The 17,835-nt window shown below is 36.4% G+C and overlaps 1 protein-coding gene across 1 annotated transcript in view; it reads right to left on the bottom strand.

Annotated features, from left to right (window-relative positions):
• The window catches only part of PGR (progesterone receptor), a 99,239-nt gene that overhangs the window by 27,040 nt on the left and 54,364 nt on the right, over positions 1–17,835 (bottom strand). Inside the window, exon 5 of the mRNA XM_024760349.1 lies at positions 898–1,203. Coding sequence (XP_024616117.1) covers positions 898–1,203 — 306 coding nt within the window. The remainder of the gene's footprint in view (positions 1–897; positions 1,204–17,835) is intronic.

Raw genomic sequence — 17,835 nt, 5'->3', positions numbered from 1 at the left:
TAAAATGACATATTATGTTTAATTCTTGATCAGATATTGGAAAAATAAACTGGTCTAAAGGAGTATAAGGATATTATTGGTGTGAATAGAACATAACTTTGGAAAAGGACACAAAGATCAAAAATGTTCTATTTCTAATTATGGGATTAATGCCTCCACAAGTAATTACTACCCATGTATTCTCTTGGCTTTGCACTCTAAGATTTAGCCAGGTGAGAACTGCACCCCTGTAAACTCTTTCAACTGCTTGGCTCCTATGGAGCTGTGCTGAGGAGCAAACGTAGCTTATAAATAAAGTGACTGAAATCCTTTCATGATGATATAAGCCAAATTCTCACTGTGTAGGTATTAATTCGAGAAAATAGTGACTGGAGGTTTCTCTATGTCCAAATTATTTGTTTATGTTTAGGAATGTTATTTCTTAATTGACTTTAGATACTCTGCTATACTCAATACTATTTTGATTTGTTATATGAATAGGTACATTCAGTTTTATTTTCAACCATGTGAGGTTGGTTAAATTAGGATTTGGAATGAACTAGACATTTCTAAGAAGATGGTCAGTTTGTCTTTTTTCTGAACTACTATATTATCTATGGTTTAACATATTGATTTATGCTAATCCGTAACTATTTCATTATGTAAGTCTTGATTCATCAACAAGACTCAAAATGTTATCTATGTCTTTTGTATTTCCAGAGCACACAGTAGGGTCCTAGACAAGTAACATATAATATAGAGTCCTAGATAAATATTTTGAACTGCTGAAACACATACTAAAACACCCTGTTTACACTATATTTAATTTATTGCACAGACTGTTTTATTTAACCACCCACTGGTAAAAAGCCATAGTAAAGTTTTTATTACATGCTATTATATACAAATAATTATTACCTGGCAGTAACTTAGACCACTTGACTACTGAAAGAAGTTGTCTCTCGCCTAGCTGATTCAGACTTGTCAGCAAAGAACTGGAGGTATCAGGTTTGGTGTTGTCGTGTCCTGCATAGACCACATCTGGTTCAATGCTCATGAGCAAGTTGATCAGTGGGGGGACCAACTGTAAGTCTTGATTTGGTGAAAAAGTGATTCTCTGGCTTAGGGCTTGGCTTTCATTTGGAATGCCCACCGGCTGTGAGAGAGCAACGGCATCTAGTGCTCTCATAACTCTAACTTTATTGAACTTTTTAAACTTTCGACCTACAGAGAAGAAAAAAAAAAAAAAAAAAAGAAAGGAAGGTAATATAAATACATAGAAACTAAATATTCCAGCAGAGAATGATTTTTCTTAAAATTATAGCATTATAGGCTTTGGCATCTATCTGATAAAATGAGATACAATAAGTAAAAATGTTAGGTCTCAGACTTGGATTAAAGAATTAATTACACCAGCGTTCACTGGGCTGATGGGTGTGGGTAATTACACCAGTATCCCATGCAAGGTTATGGAGCTTCGCAGTAACATGTAGAAAAGACAAATGGCTTTTAGCAGAAACCAAGCTCAGTGTTGGTCAATATTCTGACAGGACTGCCTTCCCAAAGTTAATGCTACAGACTACATAATTAAAACATAGTGTTTAGTAGATGTTGAATCTCCTTTTGAGTTTTATTCTTTTAAGAATATGTTAAAAGATATGCATATACATATGCAAACCCCACAAAATCTTGTGCACCATTTCAGCGGACTCATGATCATTTGAAATTCCTTGAAATCAATACATGGACTATTATGAGATATAAGGACCCAAAGTTAAGAATCTAATTTCTAAATTAAGGAAGGAGAGAGTCTACATCTTGTGCTGGTCAGGCCACATTGGTATTTCTGGACAATTTCTAGAATTTCTATTTTGCTGAATTGTCGTGTGTTAGGAAGAAAAACAGTCTGACACAGGGAGATGAGTAGAAATCTGCCTCATGAGGACTGGTTGAAGGAGACCAAGATGTAAAACTGGGCCACTGCTGGTTTCCAGGTGCCTTGGGGTGATCAGAGGGCAGGCTGGACTACAGCTCCCACCTGCTCTATGACAGGCATGGGCTACTTAACAGTATCAAGTGTCTGTGCTGTTTAAGCCAGGAAAAAAGGCTAAGGAAGGCTTGATAATGGTTTGCAATCATCTGAGCAGAGGCTGCAGTTTGCTGTATCTAATCCTTTTTCTGGCTCATAGACATGTTTTGTTTGGCTCACACAGTTCTTTCCAGAGTTATGAAAGCATCTCTGAATTAGCTGGGTGGCGACAATCTGTTAAAGCCAAGCTACAGCTGCTGCTTTTGAATGGGGCACAGACACTCCAACACATCCCACTTCCTACCACAAACTGGTAGTAGGCCATTGGTCAATTTTCTTAAATCAGGTCACTCTGCCCAATTAAGTTACCTGCCTGGTCTCTGCAAGCATTTGCCTTTGTGATTTCTGAGCTCAAGTATTGTCATAAAGAAAAAGGATTACACTTGTTCTATAAACCACCCCCCTCCAAAGTTGTGTTAGAATGGATAGGTGACAGAGAAACAAATGCCATGGGGTCAATATATAGAAAGCATCCAGAAATGTTTAAGGAGATGTTTCAAACAAGTTTCCTGGGGAAGGAATGAGTTACCAGAGGGAAGGGAAGTAATATTTGTGGAGTATCTACTATATGCCAGGAATTTTATATATGTATCATTTATGCCTCACAACAAGTAGGTATTATTAATTCCATTTGTAAATTGGGAAAATGAAGAGTCAAGAAGATGGCATGCCCAATGTTAGAGTGATAGAGCTTGGGTTATGTGGACTCTGAAGTCCAAACTTTTTCTCACACAATCTCTCTGGTGTTTCAGGCAGGGACTTCATGGTCATTTGGTGGGATTCTGGAAAAGAGGTCTAGGCAAGAGATTGTGGGAAAGAACACAAAGGTTGATTCCTTCCAATCCTAAAATACTGTGGTTAGCAGAAAATAAGACATACATCCTATCAGCCCCTTCCCTCCCCAATAATAACCAAAATGGTTTTCTTTTTCATTTACTTTAACCCCTTTTCTCTTTTTTATGCCCTTTCAGTTCTGGTTTTATCAGGATTTGATTACACTATGAAACCATGGAATCTTACTGAAAACTAATGCAAATGTTTTACATTTTGTTCAGTGTAAAAAGTCTTACACCAAAAATCAATTCCAATTTCCTAACATACTGATTATATATAATGCAGTTTGAATTAATATAGAAATGTTCACATTTCTGCTTGTGATCCAGTCTTTTCATGAGTCTCAATGATAAAAAGGGGGGACATGTGATAAAAGCAAAGTTGAAGGATGAATTACAATTGAACTAGATCATTTACATATCTATCTTATGTAATTTAACTTGCAGCTCAAGGGTTTGAAATAAACACTAGCATTTCCATTTTAAAGATGAGGAATAGGTTTATAGAAGCTAAGTAATTGGCCAAGTTTATAGAGATAATAAATGCCAAAGCAGAGATATTAATCAAGGGTTAATCTATTTTATTCTTTCTTTTACTTACTCATAAAACACTGATTGAGTGGTTTCATGTACCAGGCACCGTTTAAGGTCCTGAAACTACAGCTCTGAATAATCAAACAAGGTATCTGCTTTCATGGGACTTATATTCTGGTGGGAAGACAGAGAGGGCCCACAAACAAATAAAGAGTAAGATAATACCACACAATAGTATGCACTATGAGTGAAACGTGTAATGTAACAGAGAGTGACTTGAGGGAACAGGACATTAAATAGAACAGTCAGGGAAAGACTATGGTCTTTCCACTAGACCACACTGCTGCCCCTTCACATAGGCTTTATTTCTCTAAATCTGCAGGCTAATGACTTTTCTGGAGCTAATCAAGCAGTGTATGTCAAGGGAGAACTTTGCACACCAGGAGAATTAACTTAAAGAATTGAATAAGTGTAAAGTATTATTAAGAGATGTTTTCCTAAAGTGCTAAATTGTTACAATCTTGCCACCTCTACCCTCCACCCCCTACAATGAATATGTTTGGTCTTCCCAAAATAAATCTTAAGAGATGTAATAACTCTTCCATTTATCTACAGTTTATGAACATGTGGCATGTGGGAAAAATGAACTTTGGGTTGGTCATATCTGGGTGTGAATCCTATCATTTAGAAGCATTATATCTGGGGTGGATTATTTTATTTATCTAAGTATCAGTTTACTCACCTATTAAACAGGGCATTTACCTCACAATATCACCATTAGCCTAGGTAAAATAATGTGTAAAAGTATGTGGTGCTTGGCATATAGCAGACACTCACTAATGTTAGCTGTGACTTCAGAAAGAATTGAGAGAGGAAGGGAAACTATAACTTCATTTAGTTTGCATTTTCTGATATTAAAAAGTGTTCCTAATCACCTATTTTCTCCTCCCTCCAAAACCCAAGCAAACAAACAAACGACAAAGGCTTCTATGGTCAAATATGTTTAAGCAATGCTGTATTAGAAAAGTTAAAGTGATATCCTTACCTTACTTAGTACTGTATCTCAGAACCTTCAATACGTTGTATGGATTATGGATCTCTAAGAGAATAATATTAATATATAGTGTTTCCCAAGTATATCTGTCTTTTTCACTTGATGAAAAACCTGCTAGTATCTCATGAGATTAACAGTTTGGAAAACACTACTTTAGAATATTTTTCTCTATGAGGTTTGCATCTGAGATCAAGCCTATGATTTGGACCTCATTAGTTCCATTGTCAAGCAACGCAGTCACTGATTTTTCTCCTAGCAAGTTAAATAAAATAACTAGCTGTTATTAAAAATACAGTTAACCTTAGCTCCTCTTGACATTATATAAAATAGGAACTGTAAAGACACATGTACATCTGCACCAACCTTAATTTTAAATTGCCTTTGTTTCATCATAGAGTAAAATATAAAAAGTATTGTTTTCCTTTAATTCTACCACAACTGGCAACTTTAAGTTAAGGTCCAGAGCCCCAAAGAGGATGAAATTAGATTAAAATTTAGATATATAATTTTTGTAACCACATACACATTTGTAGATACAAATCAGAGTCCCCAAGGGAAGATAATGTTAAGAGAAGAAGAGGGTTAATGAAAAAGTTCCCCTGTTCTTGACAGTGATCGTCAGAGAAGATACCACCTCTTTGTCAGCTTTGTATATTCTCTCCAGTGTCCGGCAGTGCCTCAATAAATCTCTGCTGAATGAATGAAAGAATACATTATTATGTCTTTCTGCAGTTATTCTCTATTGCTGCATTTGTTTCCTTCAGAGCACACAGCCTCCTCCTCTGCTAGGCTAATTGACCCATGAGGATAGGGGCCAGGTCTCTTTTATTTACCAATGTAGATCTGAAGCTTTCCAAACCATCTATCATACAGTGGACTAGTAATAAATATTTGTTCAGCTATTGAAGTTATTATTTTGACTTAACCTAGATCTTGAAAAAGGAATATCACAGGAAGAGTACTAAAAAGATAATGTGAACAGCAATGTGATTTTTTTTTTTGATTTGCTGGATTTTATATAAGGTAGTCTTTCAGAGAAATGATTCCTAGTCTTCATGTATAAAAATCACTATTAAATAATATAACAAACAAATCTATAGAATTTTATATAATTGTTGATTGATTAACTAGATAATGGCAAAAAGTACTCAGAATTCAGTAAAAATTTAGAATGACTCTGTATTGCAATGTTACTCATGTACTTCTGAAAAATAACAGTACCTGGTGGTTTGGTAACCTAAGTAGAAACTAGGTGTGTGGGCCCAGTAACCACCTCCCACCCACTATTCTCCTACCCGACTGCATCTATCTTCAGAAGCTTTCATTGTTTTGTGGTAAGGAGGGAAGACAGGTTCAAATGCTAGGGATGGGCATGGGGGTATAAGAAAGAAGATGGGGAGAAGGACTTAATAGTTGTCTTTCATTCAATCTGATGGACATCATTTTGAGGATGGAATCAGATGCAGAGGAACTGATTTTTTGAGGCTTAGGAAAAGAGGAGATCCATCTGGAGAACATTTTCTTTGTAATCAATGTATAATATTGGTAACCCTATACTCTGCTTCCCTCCTGTTACAATGAATGAACTGCGTATGCTCTTACCATTTCAACACTAAATCTTATTCCTTCTCACCTACTCAATGACTTTTCTCTGAAATCGTCTGCCCTCTTGTCTGCATGATAGTCCCTCTTATGCACAATCCATCCCATGAAGAGAAATTACTCTCTCTATTTCCTCTCCTCCCATTCTCCCTTGAACCCATTCCAGTCAGGTTTTTCTACTACTCCCTACTCCAATAAAATTGTTCTTGGCAAGGGCACCAATGATTTCCACTGGTCAAAATACAATGGACAATACTCAGTACTTATCTTAATCAAACCATCAGTGGTACTTGACACAGTTCATCATTTCCTTCATCTATTCTCTTGGCTTCCACATAACTCACTCTTGTGGCCACTCCTTTAGTCTCTCGGGCTTGCTTTTTACATCTTCTTGACTTCTAAGTCTTGGAGTTCCAGAGCTCAGTCCTCAGACTTCTCTTAGATAGCTACACTCTCTTTATAGGTGTTAGCATCTACTCTTATATCTTTAATGTCACATAGATATGGAATGATTACAAATTTATAACTCCTGCCTCAACTTTTTCTGGGAACTCTAGACTTAACTATCTAATTGTCTATTCAGTATCTCCACTTGTATGTCTAATAACACCCCCCAAAACTTAATATGTTCAAAACAAAACTTTGATACACTTGTCCCAGAACTGCAGCTTCCATTTTTTAACTCCATTTACACACTTGATCTGGACAAAAACTCTGCTGTCATCCTTGATACTTCACTTATTCTCTCATTTCATATCCAATTCATCAGCAAATCCTGGTGGATGCCATGAAATTATAACCCCAATCCAATCATTTCTCCCCATTTCCACTCTTCCACCATAATTTAAGCCACCATCATCAGAGCTGTATTATTTTATTTTATTTTTTTTTTGCGGTACGCGGGCCTCTCACTGTCGTGGCCTCTCCCGTTGCGGAGCACAGGCTCCGGACGCGCAGGCTCAATGGCCATGGCTCAGGGGCCCAGCCACTCCACGGCATGTGGGATCTTCCCGGCCCGGGGCACGAACCCGTGTCCCCTGCATCGGCAGGCGGACTCTCAACCACTGTGCCACCAGGGAAGCCCCAGAGCTGTATTATTGCTACATGTGCTGGCTGATTTCCCAGCTTTCATCCTTGTACTTCCACAGTCTATTCACTACCCAGCTGAGTGAGACTTTAAAAACTACAGATTATTTTACTCCTGGCTCAAGACTCTCAGTGACCAGTCAGCCTACTTAGAATGAAGTCCAAATTCTTTATCAAGCTCTACAAGGCCCAACATAATCTTGCACAGACAGTCTCTCTTACAGTCTCCCCAGCTCCATCCATACTGATGCCCATGTTCTTGGAACTTGTTGAATATGTTCCTACCTCAGGTCTTTACCCTGTTTCAGAAGCCTGAAATTATCTTTCCCTAAATATTTGCAAGATTTGTTCTTCATTTCACTTCAGTTTATGCCCAAATACCACTTTATCACATAGGCTGTTCTTTCTCATCCTATAATTAGATATTTGTAACATATATACCCAGAATACACAAAGAATTCCTATAAATCAGAAAGAAAAGACATGAATAGACATTTTATAGAGGAAGAAAAATAGAAATAGGCAAGAAAAATACAATTGATCTCATTAGTAACGAGAGAAATGCAAATTAAAACCACCATGAAATACAACCTATCCAGAATGGCAAAGACACACAAAAAGGAACTTTCATACAGAGTTGATATGGGGTGTGAACTGGTAAAACTACTTTGAAAACAATTTGGCATTATCTAGTAAAGCCAAGATGAACATATATTATAATCAGGGCATACCTTAACTACAGAAGCTCTTGCACATGAACACCAGGAGACATGTGCAAGAATGTTTATAGCTAAACTGTATGTAGTAGCCTTCAAAGTCGAAACAAACAAGAATATTGTTAAGGGACACATAGAAAATCAGAAAACCTACAGAATTATACAAGGGAATGGAGGACCCTAAATTCAAGCTAGAAGTTTCCTGGAAAAACTGAAAGAATATGACATTCAAACGACATGCAAAGAAAGGATAAAGTATTGCATAATTATTCTTACAGTATATATGACTGAATCTGAATGCATGATGTTCCTATGAGTAGGAATTTATCAGACAAGTGTTAAGAAAGGTTCTTGAGAGAGAAGAGACATATTAGACATATTAGAAATGACAGCTTAAATATAGCCTAATAATAAAAATTCTGAACTATTTTAGCAAAAAACTGGAGAGGAGAGGGAAAACAGTTTCTGAACTTCTTTAGTATGTGTTAATAAAATAATTGGTGAAATGATCGGTCATAGTTACTGTTTAATTCTGATATAATAAAAGAGAAATATAGATTTAATTATGACATCAGGATGGGAATGTAAGCACTAGCAAAATGGAAAAGCAGAGTAAAACTTCCAATTTAACAAGGAGGACTGAATGGGGAAAGTGAAATGAAAAGAAATATGACCAAGCCAGCAAAGTAAGAAAAGGGAAAAGAGGTAATAATGAGGAAGTATCACACACACTGAACAGAAAATGTGTTGGAAGAAATAAAAATTTTATATATTGATTATATCAACAAATATTAATGGACTAAATGGACTAAATTTCATCACCTAAAACCATCAAAGAAGGTCAGCTTGGGTTACAAAATTCTGTTTGTAGTTTTTACAAGAAACACAATAAAAACATAGGAAAATAAGCTGAAAATTAAAAGATGAGAAAGGTGAACCAGGAAAATACAAAATGTGGCAAGCAGAAGTAAAAATGTAATAACAGATAAAACAGAATTCAAGTCCAAAGATATTAAAATGAGACAAAGTAGGGATATTAAGAAAGGATAAAAGGTACTCTGCCCTTAAAGATGATATAAGTATATGCCTTTAATAGCAAACAATATAATAGTCAAATAATTAAAACAGAAAAATCCTCAAAAAAGAAAAACTTGATAAAAACACAAAGTGGGAATACCCATATATTTCTTTCAAATTTTGTATGTAAATAGGATAATTAATAAGCACAGATATAGAGAATTTAAAAAATAAAATATATACAAGGGATCTTTAATAAGTTGTTAAAAAATGAAAGCTTACTATATTCTTAAATATCATATCATTAAAAATATCAAAATTAACTAATTAACTTGGCACATCACACTTTTCTAATTAAGTTCTTGATCAAAGAGGAAATCAATGTAAAAGTTATTAATTGTCTAGACATTAACAAAAAGAAGACAACACTTCAAATCAAAACCCATGGGGACTTCCCTGGTGGCCCAGTGGTTGAGAATGCATCTTGCAATGCAGGGGACGCTGCATTCCATCCCTTGTCGGGGAACTAATGCCACAGGGCAACTAAGCCCACATACCACAACTAGACAGCCTGCATGCTGCAACTACAGAGCCCAAGTGCTCTGGAGCCCACATGCCACAACTAGAGAGAAGCCCATGCACCACAAAGAAGCAAAGAGCCCACGCGCCACAGTGAAAAATCCTGCATGCCGTAACTAAGACATGACACAGCCAATAAATAAATAAATATTTAAAAAAACATGGAATGCAGTCAAATATAAAAAATATACACATAGGAGTATATAATTTTGTTGTGGAAAAAGACGGAAAGCAAATGAGCTAAATAAGCATTTAGTTAAGACATTAATAATAAAGAAAAGGTCAAGTAAACCATAAATAAAAGGAGAAAAATGTATCATACGATGTATCATAAAGGAGATATAATTACATATACTAAAATAATTAGAAGAATAAGAAAAAAACATTAAGTGCAACTCTCCTGAAATAAATTTGATAATTCAGGTAATGGAGAGTTTTATGATAGAATATAAATTACCAAAATTGGCTCTGATACCAGTTTCACAGCCCAAGTCTTATCTTCTTTATCAACAAAAAATTTCTGATACCATTTTAAAGTAGAGGAAAAACTCAAAACCTTCCCTGTAGATTTTATGAAGCAACCTTAACCTTAAAGACATCATATTAGAAATAAAGATTAAACTGAATTATGATTATATAGCTAAAAATTCTAAATAAGCCATCAGCAAGTTGAATTCTGCAGAATTAAAAACAGAACCCTATACTATGTCTCAGTAGAGCTTGTTCTAAGAAAAGGATGGTTAAACATTGAATATATACCACAATAATTCATCATATCAGATCAAAGGGGAAAAAAATCACATGATTTTTATCAGTAGATGATAAAAAGGCTGTGAAAGGCAGAACAATAGCTCCTCAAAGATGTCCCTGTTATAATCTCAGGAACCTATAAATATGTTACATTGGATATCAAAGGAAAATTAAAATTGCAGATGGAATTAAAGTTCCTAATCAGCTGACATTACACATAAGAGTATCCTGGATTACCGTGGTGGGCCTAATGGAATCACAAGGGTACTTGTGGAAAGAGGGAAGCAGAAGATTCAGAGTAAGAGAAATGGCACATTGACAAAGACTTGACTGTTGTTCACTTTGAACATCGATGGGAACTATGAACCAAAGAATTTGGGCAGCCTCTAAAGCTGGAAAATGCCAGGATATGGATTTTCCCCTGGAGCCTCCAAAAGGATGAAGTCCTGCTGACACCTTGATTTTAGTCCATTGGGACCCATTTCAGATTTTTGACTTCCAGAATTGTAAGATCATAAATTTATGTTGTTTTAAGACACTAAATTTGTGTAATTTGTTACAGCAGCAATAGGAAACTAATGTAAAGGCTTTTTGTTAATTCCTCAGTCAGGAATTCCCTGGTGGTCCAGTGGTCAGGAATACCTGCTTCCACTGCAGGGGGCACAGGTTCTATCCCTGGTCAGGGAACTAAGATCCTGCAAGCCACATTAGGAGTCATCATTACTTTAACAAACCCCAAAGTAAAATAAAGAGATAAACATATAAAGACTATTTATCAAAACCCAACAGCAAACATTATATTAATAATGAAATACTTTATTTTCAGATAAAATGACTATATATCTAGAAAACTCAAAGGATTACTAATAACCTATCAATGTATTGAGATAATTTAGTTACATGGCTAGAAAGAACATAAGTTTATAAAAATCACTAGATTTACCACTCCTAATAATTACCACTTGAAAAATAGAAGATATTCTACCACAACATATATGAAAGTTATAAAATACTCAAGAATATATTGAAGAAAAGCATGGGACCTGTATTAAAACTGTAAGATGCTGTCACAGGACACAAAACAAAAATTTGAATTAAGGAAAAGACACATGTTCCTGAATTGGAAACCTTAAAGTGTCAATCCTGCTCAAATTAATACATAACTTTTATACTGTTTCAATCAGAATCCAATGTTTTTTGGAATTAGAAGTGATAGTTTTACTGTTCATTGAGAAGAATAAATGCGTGTTAGAGTAGCCAAGAGAATTTTGTTAAAAGAGCAACTGTGATTTTAATATATGCCATGCTATGTATTAAAATTTATAATAATACTACCATAACCCAAACATGATATTAAGCCAAACTATTGAATTATTAATAGTTTCTTGGAATGGATATATGGATCAACAGAATAGAATGCAGAACCCAGGAACATTTAAAAAATCCATGTAGTACACCTTAATGTATATTAAAAGTGGTGGGTAAAAGGCACTTCACTTGGCACACGTGAAGTCTACAGGGAAAGCAAAGAACATAAGTCCTTAAGTCCATTTTCATAATAGAAAGGTAAAATGACTGCATGGAATAAGGACCACATGGTCCTTATTCCAACTGAATAAGGACCATGTGGTCACACCAACTACTTTTACCCCATGACCTGATCTTCTAAATTTGAAGACCAGACAAGAGGTAGAGGAGAGAGAAGTAATGGAAAACTGGGAATTATTTTGGAGTTATTGATCGTATTTGACTGAGCAGAGACAAATGTACACTTACCATAACATCTTCAAACCTGCTTCCCTGTTTTATTTTTCTTCTTTATATTTATCATCTTCTATCAGGCTACAGTATTTTATGTTATATAATTATTTTGGTAATTATCTCTGTCCTCAACGAAAATGTAAGCTCCTTGATGATAGCACAGTCCCTTGTATATAGTTATACTCAATCATTCTGTTGAATAAGTTAATAATTGCACAGCAACAAAAAAACTTGTTTGCCACAAAGGCTTGAACAATAATCTGGCTTCCTGCAATATTACTTCCACTTCTTGAATAATAGGAATAAATCTAAGTGGCATTTCCCTTCAGTAAAAGACATAATCTAGTGCAGAAGGTCTAGTATATTTCATAGTAGAATGTCTGGGTTCACAAATGCCTGCAAACCAGCTGTGGACACCTTTCAAAGTTACATTTACGTCCCCAACCACTGTTTCCCTCTTTCCATACCAAATCAAATAGCTGAGATTTCATGTCTTCTAGCTCAAATTATAAAGGGAAAATCAAACAAGGAAGGAAGATGAGGGGAACCAGCTAACAATTACTAAGTCCAATAGCAGGCCAAGATAGAATTATATAGACTTAAATGTGTAGTAAGTAGTAGCCATATTGTACAGAATTTAAGCAAAAATATTTTTAGAAATGATAAAAAGGGAATGTAAAATCAAAAATCAGACGAATACAAATTAAAGTAAGAATTGTTGTAGGAAATGGCCTGAAGCAATCCTTTCAACTGTATTTCAAAGATAAAGTGGCATCTAAGTTTCAAGAAATCAAAGAAGAGAAACACAACATTAAATAAAAGATGAAATAAATTACAAAAAAGAATAAGATAAAATGGGAGGTGGCAGAGAAAAAAATTTTTAAATAAAGAAAATTAATATACAAAAATATGTTGCATTTCTACACACTAACAAGAAACTATCAGAAACAGAAATTAAGGAAACAATCTGATTTACCATAGCATCAAAAAGAATAAAATACCAAAAAAAAAAAAAAAAAAAAAATAAAAAACCTAGGAAAAAACCTACCTAAGGAAGAAAAAGACCTGTACTCAGAAAACTATAAAACACTGATGAACGAAATTGATGATGACACAAACAGATGGAAAGATATACCATGTTCTTGGGTTAGAAGCATTAATATTGTTAAAAGGACCATATTACCCAAGGTAATCTACAGATTCAATGCAATCCCTATCAAAATGCCAATGGCATTTTTCACAGAACTAGAAGATATTTTAAAAATTTGTATGGAAACACAAAAGACCCCAAACAGCCAGAACAATCTTGAGAAAGAACAGAGCTGGAAGAATCATGCTCCCTGAGTTTAGACTATACTACAAATCTACAATAATCAAAACAGCATGGTACTGGCACAAAAATAGACACAGAGATCAATGGAATAGAATAGAGAGCCCAGAAATAAACCCATGCACTTTGGTCAGTTAATCTATGACAAAGGAGGCAAGAATATAAAATGGAGAAAAGACACTCTCTTCAATAAGTGGTGCCGGGAAAACTGGACACCTACATCTAAAAGAATTAAATTAGAACATTCTCTAACACCATATAGAAAAATAAACTCAAAATGGATTAAAGACCTAAATGTTAGACCAGAAACCCTAAAACTCATGAGAAAACATAGGCAGAACACTCTTGGACAAAAATCACAGCAATATTTTTTGGATCTGTCTCCTAAAGCAAAGGAAATAAAAGCAAAAATAAACAAATGGGACCTAATTAAACTTAAAAGCTTTTGTATGGCAAAGGAAACCATAAACAAAATGAAACGACAACCACCTGAATAGGAGAAAATATGTGCAAATGATTTGACTGATAAGGGGTTAATATCCAACATATATAAACAGCTCATACAACTCACCATCAAAAACAAACAACCCCATTAAAAAATGGGCAGAATAACTGAATAGACATTTTTCCAAAGAGGAAACACAAATGTACAATAGGCTCATAAAAAGATGCTCAACATCGCTAATCATTGTAGTAATACAAATCAAAACCACAGTGAGGTATCATCTCAAAACTGTCAGAATGGCTATCAACAAACAGAACACAAGTAACAAATTCTGGCAAAGATGTGGAGAAAAGGGAACCCTTGTACACTGTTGGTGGGGATGTAAATTGGTGCAGCCACTGTGGAAAACAGTATGAACTTCTCTCAAAAAACTAAAAATAGAACTACCATATGACCCAGCAATTCCACTCCTGAGTATATATCTGAAAAAAACCCCCAACAAAACACTAATTTGAAAGGATACTTGCACCCCAATGTTCATAGCAGCATTATTTATAATTGCCAAGATATGAAAGCAACTTAAGTGCCCATCAACAAATGAATGGATAAAAAAGATGTGGTATATATATACAATGGAATATTACTCAGCCATAAAAAATGGAATATTGCCATTTGCAGCAACATGCATGGACTTGGATGGTATCATGCTAAATGAAATAAGTCAGAGAAAGACAAATACTGTATGACATCACTTATATGTGGAATCTAAAGAATACAACAAAAATACAACAAACTAGTGAATATGACAAAAAAGAAGCTGACTGACAGGTATGGAGAACAAACTGGTGGTTACCAGTAGGGAGAGGAAAGGGTGGAGGAGCAACATAGGGGTAGGAGATTAAGAGGTACAAACTAGCATGTATAAAATAAACTATAAGAGATTCAAGATGGCGAAAGAGAGGAGGACATGGAGTTCACCTCTCTCCATGGATGCATCAAGAATACACCTATAGATGCAACAGTTCTCACAGAACGCCGGCTGAAAACTAGCAGAAGACCTTGGACACTGGAAAGGACTATAAAGATCCATGCATAACTGGGTAGGATGGAAAAAAGAAGAGAGAAGGAGGGGGAGAGGAAGCGGGATGGGACCTGCACCCAGGGCCAGGGGAACTGAAGCAGAGAAGAGATTCCCGAATTCTGGGAAGCCCCCTCTCTGAAGGGGAAATTGATTGGGACAGAAGGGAAGCATTTGAGGCTTTTGGAAGAGGGTGAAGCAGCCAATCTGTGGCAGATGGGACAGAGTGAGAAATATACAGATGGTCTGTACCATGGCCCTATGTGCCCCAGACTGGGATGTGTGTTCACAGGTGTGCAAGGGGGCTGGGAGCTGGAGTGTGGGGATTAGACAACAGGCCTGGAGCAAGAACTACTGTTGGCTGTGGGGAGATGGACTGAGGGGATGGGAGGGAGGAAATCCACATCAGGGAATGTCTATGGAGGAAGACCAGACTGCCATGGAAGCAGGGCACTACTGCTGAGTCACAGGCAAGGGGTGGAATAACTATTGTAACCTCTCTCTCCCCACACACTGGCGCCAGCTGCCGAGCAATAAAAAAGCACCCTCATAGCTGGCCATCATGCGCCGGATGCAAGGCAATTAAAAAAAAAAAGCATGGCCAGGGCTTGCCCTCACGTGCTTTATGCCGGGCACCAGAAAAGGCCCTCACTTGGGCGAAACCTCTTGCGCCTGTGGCCACCGGCTTCCCTGCACATTTGGTGCCTCAGGGGCTCCCGTGATCCAAGCATCAAACCACCTCTGCTCCCTGTCCTCACTGAGACAGACCCAAGAGAGCTCTAAGGCAGCCTCAGGACCAGACTCCTGTGGGTGGACCACACGCAGAGGTGGGAATAAAACCAAAGCGGAGCTCCAGGGATGGGGCGACTAAGGAATAAGATCGAAAAACTTTCCATCAGCTATACAAGCTGCAGATTAAATCCTCATGATCAGATAGGTAGACCCTGCGTCTATGGAATATCTGAGCAGACAATGAGTGTTTCCACAAATGAAAACGGTCTAGCTCTGGCAGCTGTGGACTTTGGGGGCAAGCACACGCAGGAATTGGGCCAGATCAGGGTCTAGTGATGCCCACAGGGCCCACAGCAGGTCTAGAGACCAGCCCAGAGGCGGAGGAGGGCCTCTTGGGGAGGCAGAGGTCAGCTGTGTGCAAGGACACTTACAGTGGAGACCCCAGGGAAACATAATTATTACTATTAATTTTATTATATTTTGATTCATTCTGTTGGTTCTAGATTTTTTCTTTCTTTGTATTTTTTTCTTTTTTTTAATTTGTTTGTTTGTTGTTTTAGTATTTAGTCTTTTATGACCTCCGTGTTTTGTACCATATTTTTAAGTTTTTGGATATATTTCTATATTTACTTTGCTTTTTTGTTGTTCTGTGTTCTTTTCCCTTATTTTTTTCTTCTTCTTTAATATATTTTTAATTTTTCTTATCTTTCCATTTCTACTTTGCTTTTCTGTTGTCCTGTGTTTTTTTCCCTTTTTAATTTGTTTTATTATTATTTTTCTTTAGTCATGTTTATTGGCTTGTTCTATTTCCTTGCTTTATTCTTCAGTTGGCACTTTGCTTTGGTTTGTTTTTAGGTTATGTGTTTTTGTTAGTTTTAATCTAATTGTTTGATTTGGTTTTTGAGTTCTTCTACTTCTCTGGTTGTTTTCATGCTTTCTGTTTTATTTGGTTTGGTTTTTGTTTCTCTTATGTGTGTGTTTCCTTATTTTCGTTATTTGATTTTGTTTTTACCATTTCTTTGGGGTTTTCTTTATTTTTTTCTTTTTCTTTAATATATTTTCTATTGTATTATTTTAATTTCTATTTCTATGTTGCTTTTCTGTTGTTCTGTCTTCCTTCCCCTTACTCTTTCCTGTTTTTCTTTAGATTTCTTATCATTTTTGTTGGTTTGCTTTCTTTGCTTCATTCTCCACTTGGCACTCTGCTTTGGTTTTTTTTTTGGTTTTATGTTTTTGTCAGTTTTCTTTTTAATTGTTTGATTTCATTCTTGGGTTCTTTTGCTTGTCTGGTTGTTCTCTTGCATTTCTACTTATTTGGTTCTGTTTTCATTTCTTTTGTGTGCATGTGTATTTCCTTGCTCTTGTTTGCTTGATTTTACTTTTTACCATTTGTCTAGGGTTTTGTTAGTCTTTTCTTTCCTTTTAATCCCCTTTATTGCTGGGATGAGAGACTTCTGGGGTCTTGGTTCCTCGACCAGAAGTTGGGCCTGAGGTTCTGGGGTGGGAGCACCAAGTCCAGGACTCTGGGCCACTAGAGAATTCCTAGCCCCAGTGAAGATTAATCACCAAAAGCTCTCACAGAGGCTTCTATCTGAATCCAAGACCGAGCTCCACCCAACTGTCAGCAGCTCCCAGCACTGGATGCCTTACACGAAACAACGAACAAGACAGGGACACAAACCCATCCAATAGCACACAGACTACCTAAAGTCATACTAAGCTCACAGACACCCCAAAACATACCACCTGACACAGCTCTGCTTATCAGAGGGCACAAACTCAGCTCCACCCACTAGAATGCAGGCACCAGTCTCTTCCATCAGAAAGCCTACACAAGCCACTGAACCAACCTCACCACCAGGGGCAGAGAACAGAAGCAAGAGAAACTACAACCCTGCAGCCTAAAGAAAGGAGACCTCAAGTGTGTAAATTAGTCAAAATGAGAAGACAGAGAAATATCTTGCAGGCAAAGGAGCAAGATAAAAACCCACAAGATCAAATAAATGAAGAGTAAATAGGCCAACTACCTGAAAAAGTATTCAGAGTAATGATAGTAAACATGATCCAAAATCTCAATAATAGAATAGAGGAAATATTAGAAACATTTAACAAGGACCAAGAAGAACTAAAGAGCAAACAAACAGTAATGAACAACACAATAACTGAAATGAAAAATATTCTAGAAGGAATCAATAGCAGAATAACTGAGGCAGAAGAACGGATAGGTAAGCTGGAAGATAGAATGGTGGA

Source organism: Neophocaena asiaeorientalis, unplaced genomic scaffold, assembly GCF_003031525.2.
Source record: "Neophocaena asiaeorientalis asiaeorientalis breed wild unplaced genomic scaffold, Neophocaena_asiaeorientalis_V1.1 scaffold601, whole genome shotgun sequence".
Classification (NCBI taxonomy): Eukaryota; Metazoa; Chordata; class Mammalia; order Artiodactyla; family Phocoenidae; genus Neophocaena; species Neophocaena asiaeorientalis.
The sequence above is the reverse complement of the archived record's forward strand: the minus strand, read 5'-3'. Positions and strand labels throughout refer to the sequence as shown.